Source organism: Photinus pyralis, unplaced genomic scaffold (genome assembly GCF_008802855.1).
Source record: "Photinus pyralis isolate 1611_PpyrPB1 unplaced genomic scaffold, Ppyr1.3 Ppyr1.4_LG5, whole genome shotgun sequence".
Classification (NCBI taxonomy): Eukaryota; Metazoa; Arthropoda; class Insecta; order Coleoptera; family Lampyridae; genus Photinus; species Photinus pyralis.
In genome coordinates, this window is record NW_022170596.1 from 25,791,006 (window position 1) to 25,813,383 (window position 22,378).

At 37.3% G+C, this 22,378-nt stretch overlaps 6 protein-coding genes across 10 annotated transcripts in view; 4 read left to right on the plus strand and 2 right to left on the minus strand.

Moving 5' to 3' along the window:
* Positions 1-382: 382 nt before the first annotated feature.
* On the plus strand, positions 383-5,851 carry LOC116170559 (esterase FE4-like). Its single transcript, XM_031487036.1, has 10 exons — positions 383-3,713; positions 3,857-4,006; positions 4,058-4,211; positions 4,256-4,450; positions 4,497-4,693; positions 4,744-4,906; positions 4,954-5,111; positions 5,160-5,310; positions 5,356-5,488; positions 5,532-5,851. Exons 1-10 carry the CDS (start codon positions 3,522-3,524, stop codon positions 5,713-5,715), a joined length of 1,677 nt encoding a protein of 558 aa, XP_031342896.1. The 5' UTR covers positions 383-3,521; the 3' UTR covers positions 5,716-5,851.
* Positions 5,852-6,117: 266 nt separating this feature from the next.
* On the minus strand, positions 6,118-7,920 carry LOC116170642 (piggyBac transposable element-derived protein 2-like). Its single transcript, XM_031487146.1, has one exon. It carries the CDS (start codon positions 7,918-7,920, stop codon positions 6,118-6,120), a length of 1,803 nt encoding a protein of 600 aa, XP_031343006.1.
* Positions 7,921-10,443: 2,523 nt separating this feature from the next.
* LOC116172071 (esterase FE4-like) lies at positions 10,444-12,867 on the plus strand. The gene is made up of 10 exons (XM_031489184.1): positions 10,444-10,749; positions 10,874-11,023; positions 11,073-11,226; positions 11,271-11,465; positions 11,512-11,708; positions 11,761-11,923; positions 11,970-12,127; positions 12,181-12,331; positions 12,376-12,508; positions 12,552-12,867. Exons 1-10 carry the CDS (start codon positions 10,558-10,560, stop codon positions 12,727-12,729), a joined length of 1,671 nt encoding a protein of 556 aa, XP_031345044.1. The 5' UTR covers positions 10,444-10,557; the 3' UTR covers positions 12,730-12,867.
* A 2,867-nt stretch (positions 12,868-15,734) lies between these two features.
* Positions 15,735-17,671, plus strand: LOC116172329 (bile salt-activated lipase-like). 4 transcript variants are annotated; one of them, XR_004145635.1, is made up of 6 exons: positions 15,735-15,983; positions 16,219-16,446; positions 16,489-16,915; positions 16,966-17,253; positions 17,299-17,430; positions 17,474-17,671. XR_004145635.1 is itself a non-coding variant. In XM_031489522.1 (4 exons), exons 2-4 carry the CDS (start codon positions 16,345-16,347, stop codon positions 16,857-16,859), a joined length of 423 nt encoding a protein of 140 aa, XP_031345382.1. In that variant the 5' UTR covers positions 15,735-15,983; positions 16,219-16,344; the 3' UTR covers positions 16,860-16,933. The 4 variants fall into 4 exon arrangements, 1 of the variants encoding a protein (XP_031345382.1); XR_004145636.1 differs by having other exon boundaries at positions 16,489-16,683; positions 16,723-16,915; positions 17,299-17,671; XR_004145634.1 differs by having other exon boundaries at positions 17,299-17,671.
* A 1,957-nt stretch (positions 17,672-19,628) lies between these two features.
* Positions 19,629-21,559, minus strand: LOC116170449 (facilitated trehalose transporter Tret1-like). 2 transcript variants are annotated; one of them, XM_031486867.1, is made up of 5 exons: positions 21,432-21,559; positions 21,271-21,377; positions 21,044-21,222; positions 20,791-20,993; positions 19,629-20,742 (listed from the first exon to the last, which is right to left on the minus strand). In XM_031486867.1, coding segments are annotated over exons 2-5 (1,485 nt in total). In that variant the 5' UTR covers positions 21,273-21,377; positions 21,432-21,559; the 3' UTR covers positions 19,629-19,641. The 2 variants fall into 2 exon arrangements, with proteins under 2 accessions (XP_031342727.1, XP_031342728.1); XM_031486868.1 differs by lacking the exon at positions 21,432-21,559 and having other exon boundaries at positions 21,049-21,222; positions 21,271-21,423.
* Positions 21,560-22,378, plus strand: part of LOC116170448 (facilitated trehalose transporter Tret1-like) — a 44,438-nt gene continuing 43,619 nt past the window's right edge. Inside the window, exon 1 of the mRNA XM_031486864.1 lies at positions 21,560-21,658. The gene's annotated coding sequence lies outside the window, so the exon portion shown is untranslated. The remainder of the gene's footprint in view (positions 21,659-22,378) is intronic.

Consider the following 22,378-nt stretch of genomic DNA (forward strand, 5'->3'; position numbering starts at 1 on the left):
CTCCTACCACAGAAGTCTCATGTGCTATATCGAAGCCTACAATACAGGCCGGAGCGCTCGAAAAAGTGACGTGACCTTAAGAGGCATATGATATATACATTACGCCTTATGCAAAATCCGTGCGCGGCTCCACTGTTTATTTTTTTACTCCTGATCCGTTCAACGTAGAGCCACGAAATATCAATAAGAGCTTGATAATAGTACATACAATCAAATTATGGTGTTCGTTAATTTTCAATAACACTGGAAATAATTAATTTTAAGGTATAAAGTCTTAAAGATGAAACTATGATAGTTGATCCGTGTTTTTCTATCTTTACGCCAAAATATTTCTTTTTATAGGAACGATATCATTATAATTTTTTCGGTGTCATATGCTCCTCCAGTTATGCGTATATAATCCCTTATCTGGTATTAATTTAGTTTTAACAGGCCCTACAAAATCGCTCATTTATTATCCGCGCAGAGCAAAATTGATCCTGCTAGAAATTTTGTTGTTATTGCTAGAATTGTATCTCGTACATCGAATGAATTGTGGCGAAAGGACACAAAAACGTTTTTCAGAATGAATTTTTAAGACATGGTCTTTTCTTTCAACTTAGCATTTTACTATATTAAACCTTGTGATAAAGAGTTTTTGTCTCTTTTCACCCTAAACGAAGAGATAGGAGGTCTGGGAATAAAAAATTGACACTTAAGGTATAGTGTACCTACTGTTGCGAATCTCGTTTCGGGCATTCACATTTCTCAAGAAATTTACTTTAGCATATTATATGTATTTTGTAAAAATTTCCCATTTCATTTTCCTCTATTTTACTGTGAAATTCACATTAACGAAGATATAAGATTTGTTCCATACTTTTATTTAACCCTGTATCAAATATTTTTAATTTTGTAAATTTAATGGACACTTAAATCTTACAAACACCATTTGAAAATCGATTAGTAAAAATTACTTGAAAAATATAATCATTCACATTGCGAGTTCGCGGATTCTTGACGTCGCGCTATTTACTTTAACTGCTGAAAAAAGGAAACAAAATTAAAAATTCCTTCTGAAAACATTTTTGTATCATTATGGCCACATTTCATTTGATATAAATTGCATATTTGTGTTTATTATTGATATTAATGATATTTTAAGCAACAATCAGGAGTAGTTTGATTTGACATTTCCACAGGGGCCAGTGCATACGTAAGCTCATCGACGTTTACTATACGTTTAGGTACCAATGTAACCAGCAAGTTTTACTTTTGGAATCGAAAGGTTTATAATTTACTATTACATTCATAATTCTCTTAATATATACAATTCCTCTGTACGTGTGTGTATGGGTGTAACTGAAGTCTCCCTAAACGGCTGGACGGCGACGGACTATGATGAAATTTTTTTTCATGTGTTTCTGTATGAGCCCGGGTGTTCATTCTTGTTTGTCCAAGTACAACTGCACCTTACTCCTTGAACACATAGCTCTGGTGTTGAAAATTCAGATGTTCATGGAGTGGTTAAGTCATCTGGATCCTGAAGAAGTGATTCTTACGTTCCCTTGTCCTAACTCTTCATTCCCTAGATGCACCTAATTTCCAATGGAGTAACATTGGATTTTAACAGCTGCGTCGGATCGCTATAAAATAAAATTATAAGATAGTTTTAGTTTACCGTCTGGTTTAATTTTTTTTTTGTACGGAGGATTAAGGAGCTGTTTTCAAGTTTCTTTCGAAATGGAATGGTAAAAAGTACAAACTGCAAATACGCGAGAATTCAGGATTGAACTTGTCTTTCCTGTAGCATTTGTTGATCCATTCAGATCTCTTTGTGTGTTTTTTGGAAAAGAAAAAAAAAGGTAAATTTCTGTTTCTCTCTTCTTGACTTTTACAGCTGGCTATACTACATCAGCGTTTACCATCAGCCATTTTTCCAGAAATCTGGAATAGCTTTGGTTTTCAACTAGGTAATGATAGGTAGTTCTAAAAAATATGATTTTACAGGAATTTAGTTCTTGGAAAACTGAGAAACTTTTCTTGGCATTGTGTAACATTACCATGAAGCACCTTGAAGTTTTTTTCTTATTGTTAGTGAGATTCAGACGTGACGCCACTCTAAATTTCTTTAATTGGATGTAAAACCACGTGTAGGAAATGAAAATTATTTACAGCTATCCAAAAACTCACTGCAAGCATAGATTTTTTTAACTTGTATTCTTGAGTCGTGTACTTATCTAAAAGAATCAGCAAAGGCGCTTCTCAAGTAATATTTGGATCATGATAATGAAGCACAAGATTTGCGGGCACACACGGCACGTTCCAAGTTTAATTCATATTTATAGGCAGAGCTGTGCAAAGGAATTGGTACAAAAGGCTTGGAAAACCCTCAAGCTCTAAAAGAGCTTGCAATTCCAAGGCTTCAAGCCTTTTCTAAAAACAGGGCTTTGGAATTTACGTCTAAAGCCTTTTCGCGTGAGCTTGGGGCTTTGGATTTCAGACAAAGAGCTTAAATTCCTTTTAAAAGAATTGAAATTACTTTTTCATTGAAAACTCCATTTTAAGGATGCAATTCCCTTTAAAGAGCTTCAATTCCTTTTTAATAGGCTTGAAATCCTCTTTAAAAAGGCTTCAATTCCTTATATGGTTCCCACTCCCACATCATTTTTTATTTCCAATTTTTGTGAGCTTGCACTTTGCAGTACGTAGAACTGTTAGAATATTGTAAAATTTTGCAACCAATAGCAGTCACGTTGGATATTCTTCAAGGTCAAAAAAAATACCTTTTATGGGTACTTATTGCCGTCTGTCTGTTCTTTACACATCAAACTTTTGCAACTAAAAACACAAAATCTAAAATTAACGGAACCCATTCTAAATGAATGCATTAATGCACTATCTCGCCGATTTTCATCTCTATTAACCTTAGATAGTAAATCTGAAGATGCTATTGTTCCAACTTTTACCATACCAAAATTTAAGTTGCGTTGGTATAATGCTATAAAAGCAACAGCTACGAAAGATTTGGAGGCCATTACACAGTTGATTATAAAGGCTGCGCAAGATCTTCAAGATTCGGATAAAGAAGCTACACAAATTCTTAACCAAGCGGTAGCTACTGATCCCGACCCTGAGGATCTATTTTTCAATTTTGATAATAATGAGGAAGTTGCGGCGCTGGCAAGTGCGCAACGTGTAACAAATATTGAATTAGAAGTTCTCCATTATCTAAAAGATCCCAGAACGGGCATTACCAGCATAAAACACTACGTCACAAGCGGGAGATTCCCCTCTCACTCCGCAACGGCAGTGAATGAGGCAACCGTTTAGTACTTGTTTAAAACAATGGTTTAGTATACGGACCGTGGGTTGGGTGGTAGCTACGAAAAAGAGGGGATATCAATGTCGTTATTGAACTTCTAACTTTATAACTTTGCCATTATCATTTTAAACGCACTAATTACCTTCTCCTACAGCACACTTGTAAGTGTCATATTTTCGTACGTACAAATAACTATACCTACGGTAACGTCCATACAATGGCGAATATAGGCGTACTATTCGTAATCGCGTATTTTGCAAGTTTTTGTAACTGTGAAACTGGCCCGTTCGTGTCCTTAAAACAAGGCGATATTTTAGGAAGATATTTTACAACCAGAAAAGGAAGAACCGTGAGTGGCTTTAGTGGAATACCTTATGCCAAACCACCTGTTGGAGAACTTCGATTCAAGGTAAGTTCAAATACCATCCAACCTCGTATTTCTCTAGAATTTTTTCGTTCATTCCAATGTTTGAGCACAGCTCAAATCAGTGTTAACGTCTAGTTAATTGAGTTGAATCATTCCACTCAGCTAATGGTAACCTTAAATTGTAGCCTTCAGTTACATTGGAGCAGTGGAATGGTACCTTAAACGCTACGCAACCTCACGCAGTATGCCCCCAATTGAACTACTACGATAAAGAAAATCCAAATCCAATTGCCGGAAGCGAAAATTGTCTTTTTCTCAACGTTTATACTCCACAGGTAAAATTATATTCTAAAGAAGTAACGACAACACAGAGTAGATACGAGTAGGTACCAAAAGATAAATGGAATAACATAAGCTACCCTGTCCTCTTCTACATACACGGGGGATCCTTTTCAGTTGGTAGTGCTAGATATGATTGGTTGGGACCTGAGTTGCTTTTGGATAAAGATCTTGTTTTAGTCACTGTGAACTACAGATTGGGTACGTACAGAGATTTTGACAAGAGAAGATGAATTTGTTTTTAGGAGCTCTAGGATTTCTATCTACTGGAGATGACAGTATACCCGCAAATAACGGCCTAAAAGATCAAGTGTTAGCCTTGCGATGGGTTAAAGACAACATAGCGACGTTCGGCGGAAACCCTGAGAAAGTTACGATTAGTGGAAATTCAGCTGGAGGAAGTAGTGTTCACTATCTGACGCTTTCGCCTATGACAAAAGGTACATCAACAGTATCAAAGTTGAAATCAAATTTAATGGTCTTCAGGTCTTATAACCAGTGCTATCATCCAGAGCGGAGTTGTAATATCCCAAATAGCTGTAATACCACGTAACGAATCGATAGGGTATGCCCAGCGGTTTGGTGAGAAATTGAACTGTTCATCGGGTACGAGTGAAGATTTGCTAAAGTGCCTCCAAGGCAGACACTTGTACGATATTGTCAAACAACAGCTAACATTTTCGGTAACCGTTGTATTGTGGCTTGTACAAAATTATTCGACACGATTTTTAAGACTTGGGATTCTTCGGCGATTCCATTTCTGCCAACGATAGAACAAAAATGTACCGATGCGTTTCTCTGCCGCAATCCCTTTAAACTGATGCAGTCCAATGACATACTAGATATACCGATTATGCTAGGCATAGTTCCAAACGAAGGAATAATAGTTTCCGCAGGTTAATGTACGCCAAGCCTTAAAATACACCTAAATTTAACTTTGCAGCTTTATCTCCCGAGAAAATAGACCAAATGGAAGAGACATTCGAGACCAACGCCTTTCACGATTTCAATCTTGAATCCTTGGATTTGGCAGATAGTTTGCGCAAATTCTACTTTGGAAATCAAACGATTGGAGTCGAAACTAGACCCGAGATCACTGATGTCAGTAGTTTAGTACTTCGTTTGCATCATTTCTGATATCTTTCTCAGTTGTACACAGACGGGTGGTTTCTATCAGGAGCAGACTTTTTGGTCCAGAATCATTTGGCTTACAGAAAGCAGCCGATATACTTCTACTACTTTGACTACATGGGATCGGAAAGTTACGCATCTCTGTATAATGATGCCAGCTTTTTGTGTGGTACGTGCATTCTCACTGTCTTCAAAACATAAGACGTTGTTTTAGGAGCCAGCCATACAGATGAATTATTGTACCTACTATCTCGAAATGTGGCTTTTCCGGGTTACAAGCCAACGCCATTAGATGATGAAATGACCGAAACGATGACTAGTTTATGGTTTAACTTTGTTCGATATGGGTATGGCGAATGAGAATGTGGCATGGCCTTATTTCCATTTTAGGAATCCAACACCAGCAAATGAATCAAAGATACCGCTATGGCAAAGGGTTGTCAGCAACAATTTAGAATATTACCACATTGAAGGGCCGCGTAATTTAAGTATGCGCAATAATCTACTCTCAAATAGAAAATATTTGTGGAGGAACTTGAGAGTGGCAGTGGATGTAGATAAGTTCGATCCATAATCCTGCGATTTTAGTTGTAATGTCGGGCCAAAATGTTAATAGGGCTTGGATGTTCTTTGGATGCCGATGCGGTTTTATCTGGCATTTGAAAATTATTTCTGCTTTTGTATTAAAATGCTGTTACGAATCGAAGCTATATTATTCTGTCTAATATTAATCCCCTCCATTGGCGGTTGCGCTCTTAACCCATTAATGCCCACCAAGCTTGTGAAAGATTAAAATAATTATTTATGATTGAATCTTGTCAAACAGTTTGTTTTTGTCATTTATGCTTTATTTTGAACTTATTTCCCTAAAACGTAAGAAAAAAAATGGTGTACTCAAATGAGTACATCGGGCACATATAGAATAAAAATCAACAAAAAAAATATGTATTTAAAAAGTCAGTCGATATGACAAGAATTATTTCCGCGTGTGAAATATCTTGAAACAGTCTCTCTCAATACAAAGAGTAACATTACACTTCTCACAAGCCCATCTAATTCTGCTGTGACATACGCTACAACGTAGTTGATTCGACAATTTTTTGGGAAAGTGGCCTGTTGGATCGTCCAGTAAACTCCTAGGTAATGAACCGGATGGTCGACTTGAAGTTGATCTTCTTTGAATTGACTTGTTATAAGACCGTAGGTAATGACGGGTAACATTTCGTTGAAATAATAGCAAGTCCATAGGGTCTTGTGGGAAAGCGAGTTGGTATAGTCTCCATGCGTTGACAACAGTGACGTTTATCATGTGGGTGAAAAGAACCCACCACCACTTTTTGCCATGTATCGCAACACGGTAACCGTTGACTGACTGATCTAAAAGATCCACCCCTCCCATGAATGCATTGTATGTCTGAAAAAGCTTCGGTTGGGGTACTGATATCTTTTCCTTTTTCTTTGACGACCATCTTTTTACTTGTGACATTGGTTCAATGCCGTCGTAATTGGTCGCCATTGTAACGACGCTATTGTCATGCCATCTCACGAAAAGCAGAGAATTTTCTTTATCGTAACGATAATCGAAATTACCGCGGTCTTTTTTTTTCATCTGAGCGGAAGGAAGAATAGGACACTTTTTTGTACGGTTCTCTCGCACTGTTCCGGTAGCTCGTACACCGTTTCCTCTCAAAGTAGTGAGCAGGTCGTAACTAGTGAAATAATTATCAAAAAACACGATGTGATCAGTAGGTTCTTTGAGAACTTTTAAAAGATCAATTACCACCTGCGATCCCAGGGGAAGTGTAGACCTCGGAATTTCAACCTCACTATTTGTTGGCTTAGCACCACAGTAGGTGTCAAAGGCATAACAATAACCACTGGAGCTACATAGCATCCAGTCTTTATAGCCGAAGCGTACTGGTTTACCTTTGATGAACTGCTTTGCAGAATGGTGTCCAAAATATCGCACCATAGCTTCATCAATCGACAAACATTCGTGAAAAATCCCGAACTGTTGGAACTTATTATTTAGTAAATTCATCAATGGTCGTACTTTGTACATTTTATCACTTCTGTCAATCTGTGTGTTATCTGCCAAGTGTATATATTTTTTTATCTCCTCAAACCTATTTCTACTGATACAATTCGAAACAAATGGCACATTCACATCTTCGTCCAGACACCAATATAAACGGGCACGAGGTAACTTATGGTAACCACTAAAAAGAAGCACACCTACAAAAATCTTGATTTCTTCACCAGTAACTTGAAAGCTGTGATTATTGCTGGCAGTGGCGTATTTATTGGTTTGTTCTACTAGGAGATTGACAACTTGTTCATCAAACAGTTTTTCAAAAATTTGAATGACATTACAGCTAGACAATTGTTCTCGTACTTTTTCCAAACGAATAGAGTAGCCATTAGCGGATGTCATTTTCAAATCCACTGGTTCGCTACTCCACTTGGGCTGACTTATTTTTGGTTTTTTTGATAGTGTAGTACAAACCTGAGATAGTGGCATGTTATATTCTTCATCGCTATCATCCTCCATCGCTATTTCAATTTCTCCCGGAACATCTTGGGGAAGACTAGCTGTAACCAAATCGTCTTCGTCAAACTCCTCTTCGTCAGTTTGGTAATCGGGTTCTGGTGGAATAATTACCACATCAATTTCTGAGTTTGGGAATTTTGTATTTGCTATAGCATCTTCTGCAGACGCTAGTGTTGCGAACCTTTTTCCATAAAAAGATGAAGCGGAAATCGCATTTACTTGTTCCATCATAAAAGAATGCCTGAAAGTGAACACTTTATAGGAAGAAAATAACCGAAAATGTATCCTGCATTTGCCCATTGTACTCAATCGAGTACACCCATGTTTACCCCAACATAAAATCGGATGTAATAAAGCTTTCACTTACCTAACCGCAGAATCTTGTTTTTACACCATTGTTTATAATATTCAAAACAAAAAAATTTCAAAATTTAACAATAAACTATAAATTTGAACAGTATTCTGTTATTGTCACGATTCAACACACAAAACCGGATGCACGTGTCTCTGTAAGTGGCTATTATCGTAACCTAGAATGAAAAAAGCGGCAAAATTGTTGTCAGAATTTATGCAGAAACTGCAAGGATCAGGATTCTGCAATTATACTTTCCATTATTAACCCATAGATTCCGCCTCAGTGCTAAAAAACAGGTGTACTCAAGCGAGTACAATGGGCATAAATGGGTTAAGGTAGATTGCCAACTTTAGTAAGAGAAAAGGTGGATGGAGACAAGATTGGAGGAGATTGAGCAGAAATTAATGAGGAATGTGAAAGAGGCAGGGAGGAATAAGATAGGAAATTAGACTTTGATTTTCCCCACAGATTGTATCAAGAAAAATATGAAAAAAAGGGTAATAGTTCGATTTACATAAGAGACGATAAAGACTGTATGGGATCAGCACCTATAATAATGATGGGTATAAAGTGAATCTCAATTTTTAAAGTTAATGTGGTCTCTAATTTTAGATTTAACACACATTTGATCCTATAATTTGAATTAGAAGTTTTCTCTAAATGATCGCTCTGTTATATTCATTTGTAATTGTACAGCTATGTGATAAATGTAGGGGACATCTAGTTTTAATTGCGTGCAGTTATTGTAAAAGTTTTTCTCCGGTCAGTGCGATAAGAGTTTGGACTAGTTTCAAGATAATCAGACGTTTTTTCGCCAGGGTAAACACAAGTGTTGTGTTTATTCTAAGACGCGCATTAAATTTGATACAAAGGAAGGGGAGCAGTAGTGGGTTAATAAAGACGAAGCGGACAGGAAACGTGACTTCTTGTCAAGCTTTTGTTTGCTGGGCGCATCTTTGGCGTTTGGCAGTATGCTGTAATCGAAAAGACAGTCAGTCTTGTTCGTAGTTTGTTGTAGAAGAACGTTTAGATAGTGTTTAAAGAGATCTACGAATAAGTAGTCCAAGTGTATGTCTTTCGAGCGCTTATGTGAATCCTTTCTATAAGGTCTTCAAATTATCTGCTAAAGTGTAGTCTTCTAGCACCAGCAAAGCCACTATTACGTCTAAAATTATATCAAAGTCAGTGTCGTTGAAATCAAGAACAAATTAAAAGGAAAGAACTGAACTTTAGAAGAAATATCAACTGGTACTTGTATAGTGTCCTGTTTAAAGAGTATCGCAGTTGACCGATATTAAGGATTTACGGTAATTAGAATTTTCTTTTAAATTTAACTTATTTAAATAAACGCAAAACGTGGTATTTGATATCTGGCCCTAAGTGCCTATTTTTGTTTTAGCTTTATAGTCCATCAGCCACCGTCTGTTTTTTCAGTATGGTTAATAACAGGCTGAATCTTCGTGAGGAGATTGGCTTGAATGAGACGTCCAAGTTTTTTCTCTATAAAAATTCTCGATAGAGGTATTTAATGATCTGCGCAAGTGTTAAACGTGTCTTTATTCTGCAAGAAAGGGTACTTCCAGTTATGATGACCGCGAGATCGTACGCGTATCCATGTGTATACGCTCCGTCCTCGTGGTTAGTGAGGAAGCTTATAACCGCACGGAAGATCAACCTTAAAATGTCGTCATGGAACATTCTAAAAACAAAGTCACCTCACTAAGGTTCTTACTGTCTATAATCGACAGAAACCTTTCCCTTATTTAAGAAAAAAGTTAAGTCGTATCTAACATCAAAGGTGTTTTACAACAAAGCTGAATTCTTTAACATAAATCAAGACTAAGGAAAATTAAGACTGCTTTTACACGGGATTCGAGTTGCCCGTAGACTGGTATCTCGGATACACTTGTACAATGTACATTACGTCTTATGAAGCCATTCAAACACGCATACTTCTGACTTCGGTCGCTCGCTAGTTCCAGTAGCCCGGCGATTTTACAACTTTGGGGGACTGATAAGCTATTGGTTCATATGGAACTCTCACGAGGATACTTTTTCACTGCACTGAAGGCTGCGAAGTGTATTTGACATGAATCTTGACGACAGCCTGTATCTCAGATACAGTATGTCGCAGACAGTATCCCCGTGTAAAAGCAGTCTAAATTGACTGTAAGTTTCTCAATGTATTTTGATATCTTTGCTCTCTTTATTCAGTTACACGTATTTTACAATTTAATTTCACTTGCCTCATGTGATACTTTTATGATCTCATGAGCTTAATAAATGATAATTATTATTAACAATTTTAATATAGTCTAGTTACCTGATCCTACCTAGACTGAAGAAGAGGGGATATTCGTGTCGTTATTGAACTTTATACTTAACTTTAAAACCTTATCATTATCATTTATACACGTTAATTACATCTTTATGTAAATATGTACACAAAAAGTGTCGGTGTCATACTTATATTGCGGATGTACAAATAACTATACGGCAATGTCCACACAATGGCGAACCTAGGCACACTGTTCATAATCGGATGCTTTGCAAGTTTCTGTAGCTGTGAGGCTGGCCCGTTTGTGTCCTTAAAACAAGGCAATCTTGTAGGAAGATATTTTACAACCAGAAAAGGAAGAATAGTGAGTGGCTTTAGTGGAATACCTTACGCCGAACCACCTATTGGAGAACTTCGATTCAAGGTTAATTTCAAATGCCATCCAATTTCATATTTTTTCTTACATTACTTCCTTAATTCCTATGTTGAGTACAGTTCAAAACAATCCGTGGAAATTCCAAGCAGCTGATTGTAACCTTAAATTGTAGCCTTCAGTTCCATTGAACCAGTGGAGTGGTACCTTAAACGCAACGCAACCCCACGCCGTGTGTCCCCAGTTTAACTACTACGATAAAGGAAATGAAAATCCAATTGCCGGAAGCGAAGATTGTCTCTTTCTCAACGTTTACACTCCACAGGTAACACTATTTCAATGAAGTAATGATTACACCGCGTAAATACGGGTAGGTACCAAAAGATAAATGGAATAACTTGAGTTACCCTGTCCTCTTCTACATTCACGGAGGATCACTCTCAGTTGGTAGTGCTAGGTATGATTGGTTGGGACCTGAGTTGCTTTTGGATAAAGATCTCGTGTTAGTCACTGTCAACTACAGATTAGGTAGGTACAAAGTTATTGAAAAGAGAAGACCCATTTGCCTTTAGGAGCGCTAGGATTTCTATCTACTGGAGATGGCAGCATACCCGCAAATAACGGCCTAAAAGATCAAGTGTTGGCGTTGCGATGGGTTAAGGATAGCATAGCTAGGTTCGGCGGAGATCCTCAAAAAGTTACGATTTGTGGAAATTCAGCTGGAGCAGGTAGTGTTCACTACCTGACGCTTTCGCCTATGACAAAAGGTACATCAACAGTATCAACGTTGAAATCAGATTTAACGGTCTTTAGGTCTTATAAACAGTGCTATCATCCAGAGTGGGGCTGCAATTCCCCAAGCATCTGCAATACCCCGAAACGAATCGATAAGGTATGCCCAGCAGTTTGGTGATAAGTTAAACTGCGCATCGGGTACTAGTGAGGATTTGCTGAAGTGCCTTCAAGACAGAGACTTGTACGATATTGTCAAACAGCAGCTAACATTTTCGGTAACTTTTGCATTCTGACACTTGTAGAAGATTATACCACACGGTTTTTAAGACATGGGATCCAACGACGGGTCCATTTCTGCCAACGATAGAAAAAAACTGTGCCGATGCGTTTCTCTGCCGAAATCCCTTTAAACTGATGCAATCCACGAACATATTAGATATACCGATTATGGTAGGAATGGTGTCGAACGAGGGAATGATAGTTTCGGCAGGTTAATGTTGGAAAATCTTAAAATATACCTAAATTTAACTTTCCAGCATTATCTACGGAGGAATTAGACAAAATGGAAGAGACATTCCAAACACTCGCCTTTCACGATTTCAATCTTGAATCTTTAGCTTTAGCAGATAGTCTGCGCAAATTCTACTTTGGAAACCAAACAATTGGCCTCAAGACTAGACCCGAGATTACTGATGTCAGTATATTTTAGTGCTTGGTTTGCATCATATTATCTGATATTTTTATCAGTTGTACACCGATGGGTGGTTCCTATCAGGAGTTGACTACTTGATCCAGAACCATTTAGCGCACAGAAAGCAGCCGATATACCTCTATTACTTTGACTACATGGGCTCTGAAAGTTACGGATCTCTGTATAGTGATACCAGTTTTATCTGTGGTACGTACTTCTCATCGCTTTCAAAATATAAGGCACCGGTTTAGGCCCAAGCCATACAGATGAATTGTTGTATCTGATGTCTCGAAATGTGGCTTTTCCGCGCTATAAGCCAACGCCATCTGATGATGAAATGACCGAAACTATGACTAGTTTATGGTTTAACTTTGTTCGATATGGGTATGGTGAATGAGAACGTCCCATGGTCTTATTTCCATTTTAGGAACCCAACACCAGCATATGAATCAGAGATGAGGCATTGGCAGAGGGTTGTCAGCAATAATTTAGAATATTACCACATAAAAGGGCCGCGCAAATTAAGTATGCGCAGTTATTTGCTGTCAAGTAGAAGATATTTCTGGAGGAACATGGGAATTAATGTTGATAAGTTCGATGTATGATCCTGCTTGGAGGTTCTTTGGATGCCGATGTTGTTTAAGTTGTCATTCGAAAATTAGTTGTTGCTTTTGTATTAAAATGCTGCTACGAATCGACGCCATCTTATTTTGTCTGAGGACCTTAAGGCCAGCACTGCTACGTTTTATGCAGATAGGTGGCGCAAGAGTAGAATATCACCCATGTCACCTAAATTTAAGAATGCAGACGTCCTTTACGAATGAGAATATAATCGACTAATCGCACATTGTGCTTTTTTATTGGAAATTTGAGGTGTGTCAATAGAGAAGTGTCTTAAGGTGGATAATACAATACTAAACCCATTGACATTTAGTGCGGAACGACAATGAAATTATTTTTCGAAACACAACTTTAAAGGCTTCTATAGTTTTCATTTGCATTATTTTTTATATTTTACTTAACTTTTCAAAATTAATGTAAAACAAAAAAATGGAAACTTCTGCATTATAGGAACTACAAAGTGTAGTATAGCCATTATTACAGAGATGTCGCAAGAAAATTTACTAGAATGGCCCACAGATTTGCAATCTGTACGTATAGTAATCATTTCCATTAAATGTTTGTTAGTCTTGACGTTGTAATACAATTGTACATTGTTTTGGAAAAATGAAATGAAAAAACTAAAAACGTTAATAATTCTTTAAGCATTGAGCATCATCTATATTTTCAGGTTGTAAAAAAATTTAGTGGTTCTAAATTATTTCCCAGATAAATAGCGGTTTTGTGAACAGATGAAGGAACGGACGTGTATCCATTTCTGCGTATTTGTTTTCTATAGGGTGTTTGTTGCTTTCTGAAGACCGAATTGGTATAATTGAATTACATTGCAAACTCTGAAGCTTGGTAGCATGGAAACGGCATAATCATCAGATTTGGGAAGTGTGTGGAAGATGATCTGCTCTACCAACCCTAATTTTATTACAAGGGCGCCATTTAAGTAGCAAATGAATGATTCGACATTGGTAGATGATCCGCCATTTAGTAGGCGTGAATTAGCCACGTACTGAAAGGTACGGTTGGAGGGGGGGGGATAGTTTTCTGGTAGATTTTAATTCATTTCCATGAAAGCTTTACACTGCCCATGAATGTATAGTGAAGCGATAATATAATTATTATATTGTTTCCCATTGGTGGTCAAACCAATTAATCAATGAAATTGTGGTTTTCTCGCAACTTTTAAAATACAAGGATATACATAGCAAAAGCAACTACGTTCAAGCATTCAAGGAAGAAACTGTTAGCCGCCATTCCATTAATTCCCAATGTATTAAATCCGTCGACTTACCTAATTCGTTTTCGCTGAGGGAGGCTGTCCCCAACTTGAACTTGTATCCACACCATCACCGTTAGAGGACGATTTTCTATAAGGTACTTATTGTAAATTCTATTTTGTACAATTGGGGTTCCGAATCCTTACGGAAAATCATTGTAAATCGTATTTGTTTTAGTAAGTAAATATTCGTTTTGTACTTTCTTAATGAAGATGAAAGAGGTTTTGTATATTATACCGTTTTAGAAACTCATATTTGGAATTGTTAGGTATAAAAAAATCAATTCCTTATATAAAAATTATTCCATTCAGGATTACTTAAAGAAAACCTCCAATTGAGTGGTAGGTTCGATATTAAGTACAAATTAGTTTAAACAAGAGAGGCCACTGATTAATTTTTTTAGATTTGAGTTTTCAAAAGTAGTAAAACACGTAAAGGATATAAAATGGAATTGCCCTAGATGGATTGAAAAATGACTATTTGTGAAGGATTATAGCCTGGAAAACCGGAAGACGTGAGAAAAATTACGCTGTTATGACGATTATATTAAATTGTTTCTGGCATCAAAATAAGCAACTTCCCGTATATCCCGAGATCATCGGCGAACAGGGAGATGTGACGTAATTTTTGCAGGGGAAATATGACACTCGATTTGGCTATATAAGCAAGTTTCAAGACATTTCAAATTTCCACACTGAAGTAGTAAATAGATCGCACTGTTCTAAATTGTGTGTATGTGAGTGATAAATAATACTTTATTGTTATTAATCAATTCCTTTCAAGACTGTTATACATTTATTAGTACTTAATTGTAAATAAATAAGTCACGTAATTAAATTTAAATTTTGATTCTAACAAAATTGTAAGGTGGTTTTACCTACTTAGTTTATCAATCAGGAAGGGTCACTTGCAAGGTTTTTTGAGTACGAATTGGTAAGGCTTAGATCATGTTCTTGTGTGTAACGTATTATAAAATTCCAAAAGCGCCCATGAAATCCAGGAGTGGGGAGTGGTTAATTGGTTATTATGGATATTTTCAAGTGCGCGATACAACTTAATTTCACTGTATCTTATGCAACCCGAAACAGAAAGATTCAACCAATATTTTTTTGTTAAAGATGACCACCCATGTCTTTCATTAATTCGGCGTTAGATCTTTGTTTAACCCAATTTTTGCATTCTGCCTCAAATTTATTTTCAAAACGTAATTGGCGAGGTTTTTGCCTTTCATCATTAAAAAAAAATAGTGTCTTACTATTCGAAACAATCTAAGTTGTTTTACAGGCTCCTCTGTACCACCCATTGATGGAAAGAGAGAAGTAACAGTTTTTCAATTAAAGTTATCTCTCATTTTTGAATGTTTTCCCCTTGGAGACAAAGACGAATTTTAGCACAGAAGGGATATCTATAATTGATCGAGTCGCAACTATCTTAATTTGTTGTTTCTTAAATATCTTGTCAGGTGACAACGATTTACGACGACTGTGGATACTGTACCTGCCAACACAATTATATTATCATGTGTTTCCCAGGGTTTTGAATATTACGAATTTGTGTTGGGCAACCACGCACTCTGAATTTGTATCCATTGAGTTAACAATTTCAATAGCACTGGTCCTTCATACATTGCAGAAGAGGGGATATCAATGTCGTTATTGAATTTTAAAACCTTATCATTATCATTTAGACGCACAAATGATCTCCTTATATAATAATTACAGCAAACTTGTGTCATACTAAAGTTCTTGCGTGCGTACAAATAACTATACGGTAATTTGCAAACAATGGCGAACATAGGCACACTGTTCGTAATCGGGTATTTTGCAAGATTTTGTAGCAGTGAGACTGGCCCGTTTGTGTCCTTAAAACAAGGTGACCTTTTAGGAAGATATTTTACAACAAGAAAAGGAATAACTGTGAGTGGCTTTAGTGGAACCAAACCACCCATTGGAGAACTTCGATTAAAGGTCAAGTTCAAATACCATATACCTAACTGCACATTTTTTTTAAAAGGTGTATTACAAATCAGACCTGTGTGGTTTGTTAATTAACAATTCCAACGTTTTATTGCTTAATCAATATGTTGAGCACAATTCAAAACAATCAGCAAGACATGTTGACGCTTAGTTAAAGGTTAAATTATAACATTACACGTGTCGAGTTGGGTACCTACACGCAGCTAATTGTAACCTTAAATTGTAGACTTCAGTTCCATTGGAGCAGTGGAGTGGTACCTTAAACGCTACGCAACCCCACGCGATTTGTCCCCAGGTAAACTACCGGAAGATAAATGGAATAACTTAAGTTACCCTGTCCTCTTCTACATACATGGGGGAGCATTCTCAGTTGGTAGTGCTAGGTATGATTGGTTGGAACCTGAGTTGCTTTTGGACAAAGATCTTGTTTTAGTCACTATCCACTACAGATTAGGTAGTATAAGATCTTGAAAAGGAAAGACGCATTTGTTTTTAGGGGCTCTAGGATTTCTATCTACTGGAGATGCCAGTATACCCGCAAATAACGGCCTAAAAGATCAAGTGTTAGCCTTGCGATGGGTTAAAGACAACATAGCGAGATTCGGCGGAGATCCTCAGAAAGTTACGATTTGTGGAAATTCAGCTGGGGCACATAGTGTTCACTTACTGACGCTTTCGCCTATGGCAAAAGGTAGTATTAACGTTGAAATCAGGTTTAACGGTCTTTCAGGTCTTATAACCAGTGCTATCATTCAGAGTGGGTTTGCAATACCCCAAATCGCTGTCATATCACGAAACGAATCCATTATGTATGCCCAGCGGTTTGGTCAAAAATTGAACTGTTCATCAGGTACGAGTACGAGCTAAAGTGTCTTCAAGACAAAGACTTGTATAATATTGTCAAACAACAGCTAACATTTTCGGTAACTTTTGCATTCGGGCTTGTACACGATTATACCATACTATGTTTAAGACTTGGGATCCTGCTAAATTTGGCAAATAGGCTGCGCAAGTTCTACTTTGGAAACCAAACGATTGGCGTTAGAACTAGACCTGAGATCAGTCAGTAGTTTAGTCCTTGGTATGCAGCATTTCTGATATTTTTCTCAGTTGTACACAGATGGGTGGTTCCTATCAGGAGCCGACTGCTTGGTGCAAAACCATTTAGCACACAGAAAGCAGCCCATATACTTCTACTACTTTGACTACATGGGGTCGAAAAGTTACGCATCTCTGTATAATGATCCCAGCTTTATTTCTGGTACGAGCACTCCTAGTGTCGTAAAAATATAAGTCGCCGTTTTAGGGGCAAGCCATACAGATGAATTGTTTTATTTGCTGTCTCGAAATGTGCTTTTCCGGGCTACAATCCTACGTCATTCGACGATGAAATGACCGAAACAATGACAAGTTTGTGGTACAACTTTGTTCAATATGGGTATGGCGGAAGAGAACGTCACATGGTCTTACCTCCATTTTAGGAACCCAACACCAGTGAATGAATCAGATATGCCACCTTGGCAGCGGGTTATCAGCGACAATTTGGCATATTATCAAATAAGGGGGCCACGCAAGATAGGCATGAACAGCTGTCTACTCTCAAGTAGAAGATATTTCTGGAGGAACATGAAAATTGATGTACGAGTAGATAAGTTCGATCCATGATCCTGCGTTTTAAGGACGGAAATGGTAATATGGCTTGAAGGTCCTTTGGATGCGGATGCGGTTTTATCTGGCATTTGAAAATGATTGTAACTTTTGTATTAAAATGCAGCTGCAAATCTCTACTCTTGTTCATAATTTTTATTTCTTTTTTTTAATCATGTATTTCCGGCCCCCTTTTGGTTTTACACTATGTAGCCCTTGGTTGCATCGATTCCAGCAAATGGTTTGGGCGGAGTTGTTCCAGAGTCAGTGTAGGATTCGACAAATTCTTCGACTTTCTACCCTTAATATGCTATACAATAGGCGTAAGGTCGTGAGATACGGCTGGGTTCCCTTCAAACCCCGTTTACTAATATTCCAGCAAAGGTATACCTTAAAAAAATATGAACATCTCCATACTTAATTATGATTATTAATTTATTGTTTATCCCTTTAGCCTTTTCCTTAAGAACCCAGAAGAGAATTACTGACTGATTGATACCGAATACATCTATTTATATTCGCATTGATAGAAAAATTCAACTTTAATTGTAAGGAAAGCAAATGCAACGTATATATAATGCGTAACTGTCAGGTGCTAATAGAAAATTCGTTATTTTTCTATATACACCCTGTATAATAAAAACAAATCGGATTGAAACACGTTAATATATTAAGAATATCCAGTCTACAACTTTACAAGCAGATGGCGTCCACAAGAACACCAGGTTAATGCAAATGGCAAGTAGGTGGTTAAATCCGAGGCTAAATCGTCTTCACAAAAGTGTACTGTTGTGTAAATTACAGGGTGTCGTTTCTCTATGTTGAAGTAATGTCGAAGATGAGAGCGAGCCACCCTGTTATGAACAATTTTCGTGTTGTCAACGTAATTTTCGGTTTACGCATTGGATACAGCAGTTGTGTCATCCTGCGTGTTAAATGTTTCAATTTGTTTGATACGAGTTGGGGGAATTTCGTTCAAAAAGACACAAAATTGGAAAATTTCTTAAACTATCACTTAGTTTCTTTTATTTTAAATATACAAATTGTTTAAGAGAGTTAATTGGATTTGTTGTACTTAGTGGGTATCATAAATCTTAGAACGCGTAAATAAGAAAATATTTCATCATAATTTCGACGTAATGCTAGATAAGGAAGGAAGGTGTTCATCAGTCCAACCACTGCTTCAAAGACGCTTGGCTACATTGCTCGAGCCCTGAGGGAGCGAAGTCACAAAACGGAGAGACGCGCTCGTGGACTAAACATCTCACTCACCAATAAAACGCCTCATTTATACACTCATTGCATAAATAACTATTTAGAACTTTTAAAATTTGTTTTGATCGTTTTCAGGGCTTTTAAAAGTGTCTAAAGGTTTTTCATTATCCATAACTTTTGGAGCCTTATCCCCGGTTTCACAAATTATGGTTAAGGTTAATCAATGATTAAAAAAACAATCTATTGATTGAGACTTTCGGCTGTTTTATGCTCTGAATTTAATTTTTCACCAATAAACAATTTTATCAGTACACAGAGACTCAAGGGCGTGTAAAATATACGTTGATCAATTATCACTCTCTGCCACGTGTTATAATCTACCGCTACAAAATTCTCCTCTGAAGTTATTTTCTCAGAGTAAAATGTAAATAGGAAACAATTTATTAACTGAAACCGTGCGCCTTGGAAACTGAACCGGCTGGAGCCAAAATGGCATGAACTGAATTTGAGACATTATACGGCTAAATCTACTTCTTCAGGAGAAAGAAAAATCATTTGGCCTCGATGTGTAAGTAAGTAAACTTGAGAAATATAGCAAACTAGCTGAAAATTTAAACCGTTGTTCCTTGTTTGATGATAAATATAATACTGAAAACAGAATTGGAAAATACGAAACCGTTCGCGAGTTATCATGTATACAGAGAGACGGATGGACGGACAGAAAATTCAAAATCGCTCGTTAAAAATTGATAAATTTTTATTTATAGCATTACTACAGATGTACCTACTAGATTACTGGAGTTACACTACAATTCGCTACTTTTTTCTTCCTTCGGACCTTATTGTCCAGCTTGGAAATTCCTTGAAAATGATCAGAAACTTCTTCTAATGTTTTTCCTTCAGTCTCAGGTAAGACAAAGAAAAGCACTATAATCCCCAACAGGCTAATACTACCATATAGATAGTAAACACCTCCTAATGTCATGAAGGCAATCAGTTTCAAAAACAGATAATTCGAGAAAAATCTTAATAAATAAGAAATAGAACTGCCTAAGCCGCACCCTAGCAGACGGGTTTCATGAGAAAACACCTCCGCCATAACAACCCATGCCAGTGTTGAGTTCCCTACGTGATCCGCAATGCTGAGCATAATCAATAGGGTGAATGGTATCCAGCCATATTTGTCCGCACCTAAGTCCCTCACAGAGGAATTCTGAACTTCCAGTATAATGCCTTTGATATTGGCAACGTTTGTATATGCCGCTATTAGCAAATTGCAAACACATAAACCTCCCAGCGAAATGAATAGTAGTACTCGTTTTCCAAGGCGGTGCACTAAAATTATACAGAGGGATGATCCGCTTAGTGAAGATACTCCCAAAATTAGGGTAGCATAGTAGGCGTTGATGGGCACGTCCATTGTCGCCATAATGCTTACGGAGTAGGTTTCCAAGGTCGCCAATCCCGTACAGGTGTGCAATAGAAACATAAACGCAATCAACAGTAAAGGTAAAGTAAAGCTTCGCTTCAAATACCGCCTCACATCATTCCAATCAAAACACTTTCCGGATTCATGCCGGTTCGCAATCTCGTCTATCTCTGCAGCAACATCCGTTGGCGCTTTCCATCCTCTAAGCCAAGCTAAACTTTTCTTTGCTTCTTCGGCTTTACCATTCATTATCAGCCAGTACGGGCTCTCGGGCACGAAACAGAACAGCGCAAATGTTACCGTTGGGAATGCGCAACTGATTAAAGCGCATTTACGCCAATTATAGTTTGTCCCAAGCAAGAATTGGATGACCAGTCCTATAAATATCGACATTGAACCGGTTGCCGTTAGGGTCCCTCTGAGCTGCGGCTCCGTAATTTCAGAAACATAAGCGCAGAACTAAAACAAATCTTCTTTAAGTTAACCAGTGCAAAAGGTCGTACGTACGGACGCTTCCACGAGACCACCGAACAGTCCCGTTATGCCCAAACCCAGATATAATTGCCAGAACGCATTGGAAAAATAAAATAAAAGCCAGGCAGCTAGAAACGGAATGGTCACCAGTTGCATGGATCGTTTACGTCCAAGACGTTGCGTTACAATCCCTGACAGTAAACTTCCGATGAAGATAGACAGCGTCGATGTGGATCCTATTTAATTGGTATCATTATGCATCTGATACATAACTGAACAAAATTACCCAACCATGATACTTGATTGGCACTTATACTGCCAAAGTGATTCGTAGACCCGTCGAAAACTCCACCTATTAATATCGTTGTATATCCTATGCTCATCCCCAGTGATATCATTAACCAATTTTTTACCATTACAGCAACAATTTGTGGTAGTGACTGCCTGATGCTCATATTTCGTAACCTAAAATGTAAGCCATGTCATCGACTGATCTTACCATAAAGTGCATACATTTTTCGGCAGTTCGAATCACTACATACATATAGTTTGGTTTAACTAACGAGAATAATTTGGCAACTTGAAGTCCATCTGTTTAACTTCATAACGAGAATAAATTCCTATAATTGCCGTTACCTTGGACCTGTAGTCGTAATAATATATTGTCCGTTTACCTTCAACATTTTAAACAATGGTGTATTATACACGTGTGGAAAACACCTTTTTTTACAAACAGCCAAAATTTTGGATTCGGTCAAAGGCAAGAAAACTAGTTTCCAATCGTTGGCTGACTAATGATCGCGCTCGAGTTAAGCAGCTAATTTAAAGTGCTACTTTGAGACCTTTTGTTAGCTGTCCCGTAGTGCAAGGTTTATAAACAACATTTCCGTGAGTGAGATAGGTAAGCACACATTTAAGTAGGTGTTTTACTGTTGAAATCGGCGTCCACACCTGGGACTTTGGTCAAGTAAATAAATAACTTGAACGTCCAAAGGAAAAGAATCAATTAAAAAGAACTTGAGGAACGAAACGTTCCTTTTCTGAAAACTTAAGGGTTACAAACTTTACAGACAAAGCTTTGATTTAGTATTAGGATTTCTAACAGTAGCTGGTTTGGTGTACAGATTTTTTTAGAAATTCAGTACCGATGTCAATTTCCTAGTTTGTTTCATATTTAATACTTTCGGAAGATTTTTTCTCTGTTTTGCGTTTATAATGACAGTATTCCGATATCAAAAATAGTGCTGGAATGAGTTTCATTCCAACACTATTTTTGGTAACTATTTTCCACAACTGACAGATTTTTAAGAACATTTGGTATTCAGTGGTTGGCATGCTCGTCTATCATCCAGGCTAATCATATACGCGAATGTTCAATTCAAAGTTCTGCCTGGATGATTTAGACGTTAATACTTATCTCAACGGTTTAGTAAAATGTGGACTAATTTCACTTATTGTTATAACATTATGTTACAGTTATTAACGATACGGGTAATTGAAATCATTAGGTATTGAAAATTCAGTGTAGGTACTTAGAGAAATCCACATTTAATATAAATGAGGTTTTATAACCTAACAAAATTACAAAACTAATCTTTGTCACTAAATGTACAATTATTAT

What these genes read in the sequence shown, in the direction of transcription:
- LOC116170559 (XM_031487036.1), top strand. Translation starts at nt 3,522, where the DNA reads ATGGCGAATATAGGCGTACTATTCGTAATCGCGTATTTTGCAAGTTTT. An exon ending in TTGGAGAACTTCGATTCAAG is followed by an intron (nt 3,714 to 3,856) that starts GTAAGTTCAAAT and finishes CTTAAATTGTAG; the next exon opens with CCTTCAGTTACATTGGAGCA. An exon ending in GCTTTCGCCTATGACAAAAG is followed by an intron (nt 4,451 to 4,496) that starts GTACATCAACAG and finishes AATGGTCTTCAG; the next exon opens with GTCTTATAACCAGTGCTATC.
- LOC116170642 (XM_031487146.1), bottom strand. Translation starts at nt 7,920, where the DNA reads ATGGAACAAGTAAATGCGATTTCCGCTTCATCTTTTTATGGAAAAAGG.
- LOC116172071 (XM_031489184.1), top strand. Translation starts at nt 10,558, where the DNA reads ATGGCGAACCTAGGCACACTGTTCATAATCGGATGCTTTGCAAGTTTC. An exon ending in AACAGCAGCTAACATTTTCG is followed by an intron (nt 11,709 to 11,760) that starts GTAACTTTTGCA and finishes ACGGTTTTTAAG; the next exon opens with ACATGGGATCCAACGACGGG. An exon ending in TTTAACTTTGTTCGATATGG is followed by an intron (nt 12,509 to 12,551) that starts GTATGGTGAATG and finishes TTTCCATTTTAG; the next exon opens with GAACCCAACACCAGCATATG.
- LOC116172329 (XM_031489522.1), top strand. Translation starts at nt 16,345, where the DNA reads ATGGGGGAGCATTCTCAGTTGGTAGTGCTAG. An exon ending in TTCTCAGTTGGTAGTGCTAG is followed by an intron (nt 16,376 to 16,425) that starts GTATGATTGGTT and finishes ATCTTGTTTTAG; the next exon opens with TCACTATCCACTACAGATTA. An exon ending in CACTATCCACTACAGATTAG is followed by an intron (nt 16,447 to 16,488) that starts GTAGTATAAGAT and finishes ATTTGTTTTTAG; the next exon opens with GGGCTCTAGGATTTCTATCT.
- LOC116170449 (XM_031486867.1), bottom strand. An exon ending in CAATCAAGTATCATGGTTGG is followed by an intron (nt 20,994 to 21,043) that starts GTAATTTTGTTC and finishes CCAATTAAATAG; the next exon opens with GATCCACATCGACGCTGTCT. An exon ending in GTGGTCTCGTGGAAGCGTCC is followed by an intron (nt 20,743 to 20,790) that starts GTACGTACGACC and finishes GATTTGTTTTAG; the next exon opens with TTCTGCGCTTATGTTTCTGA.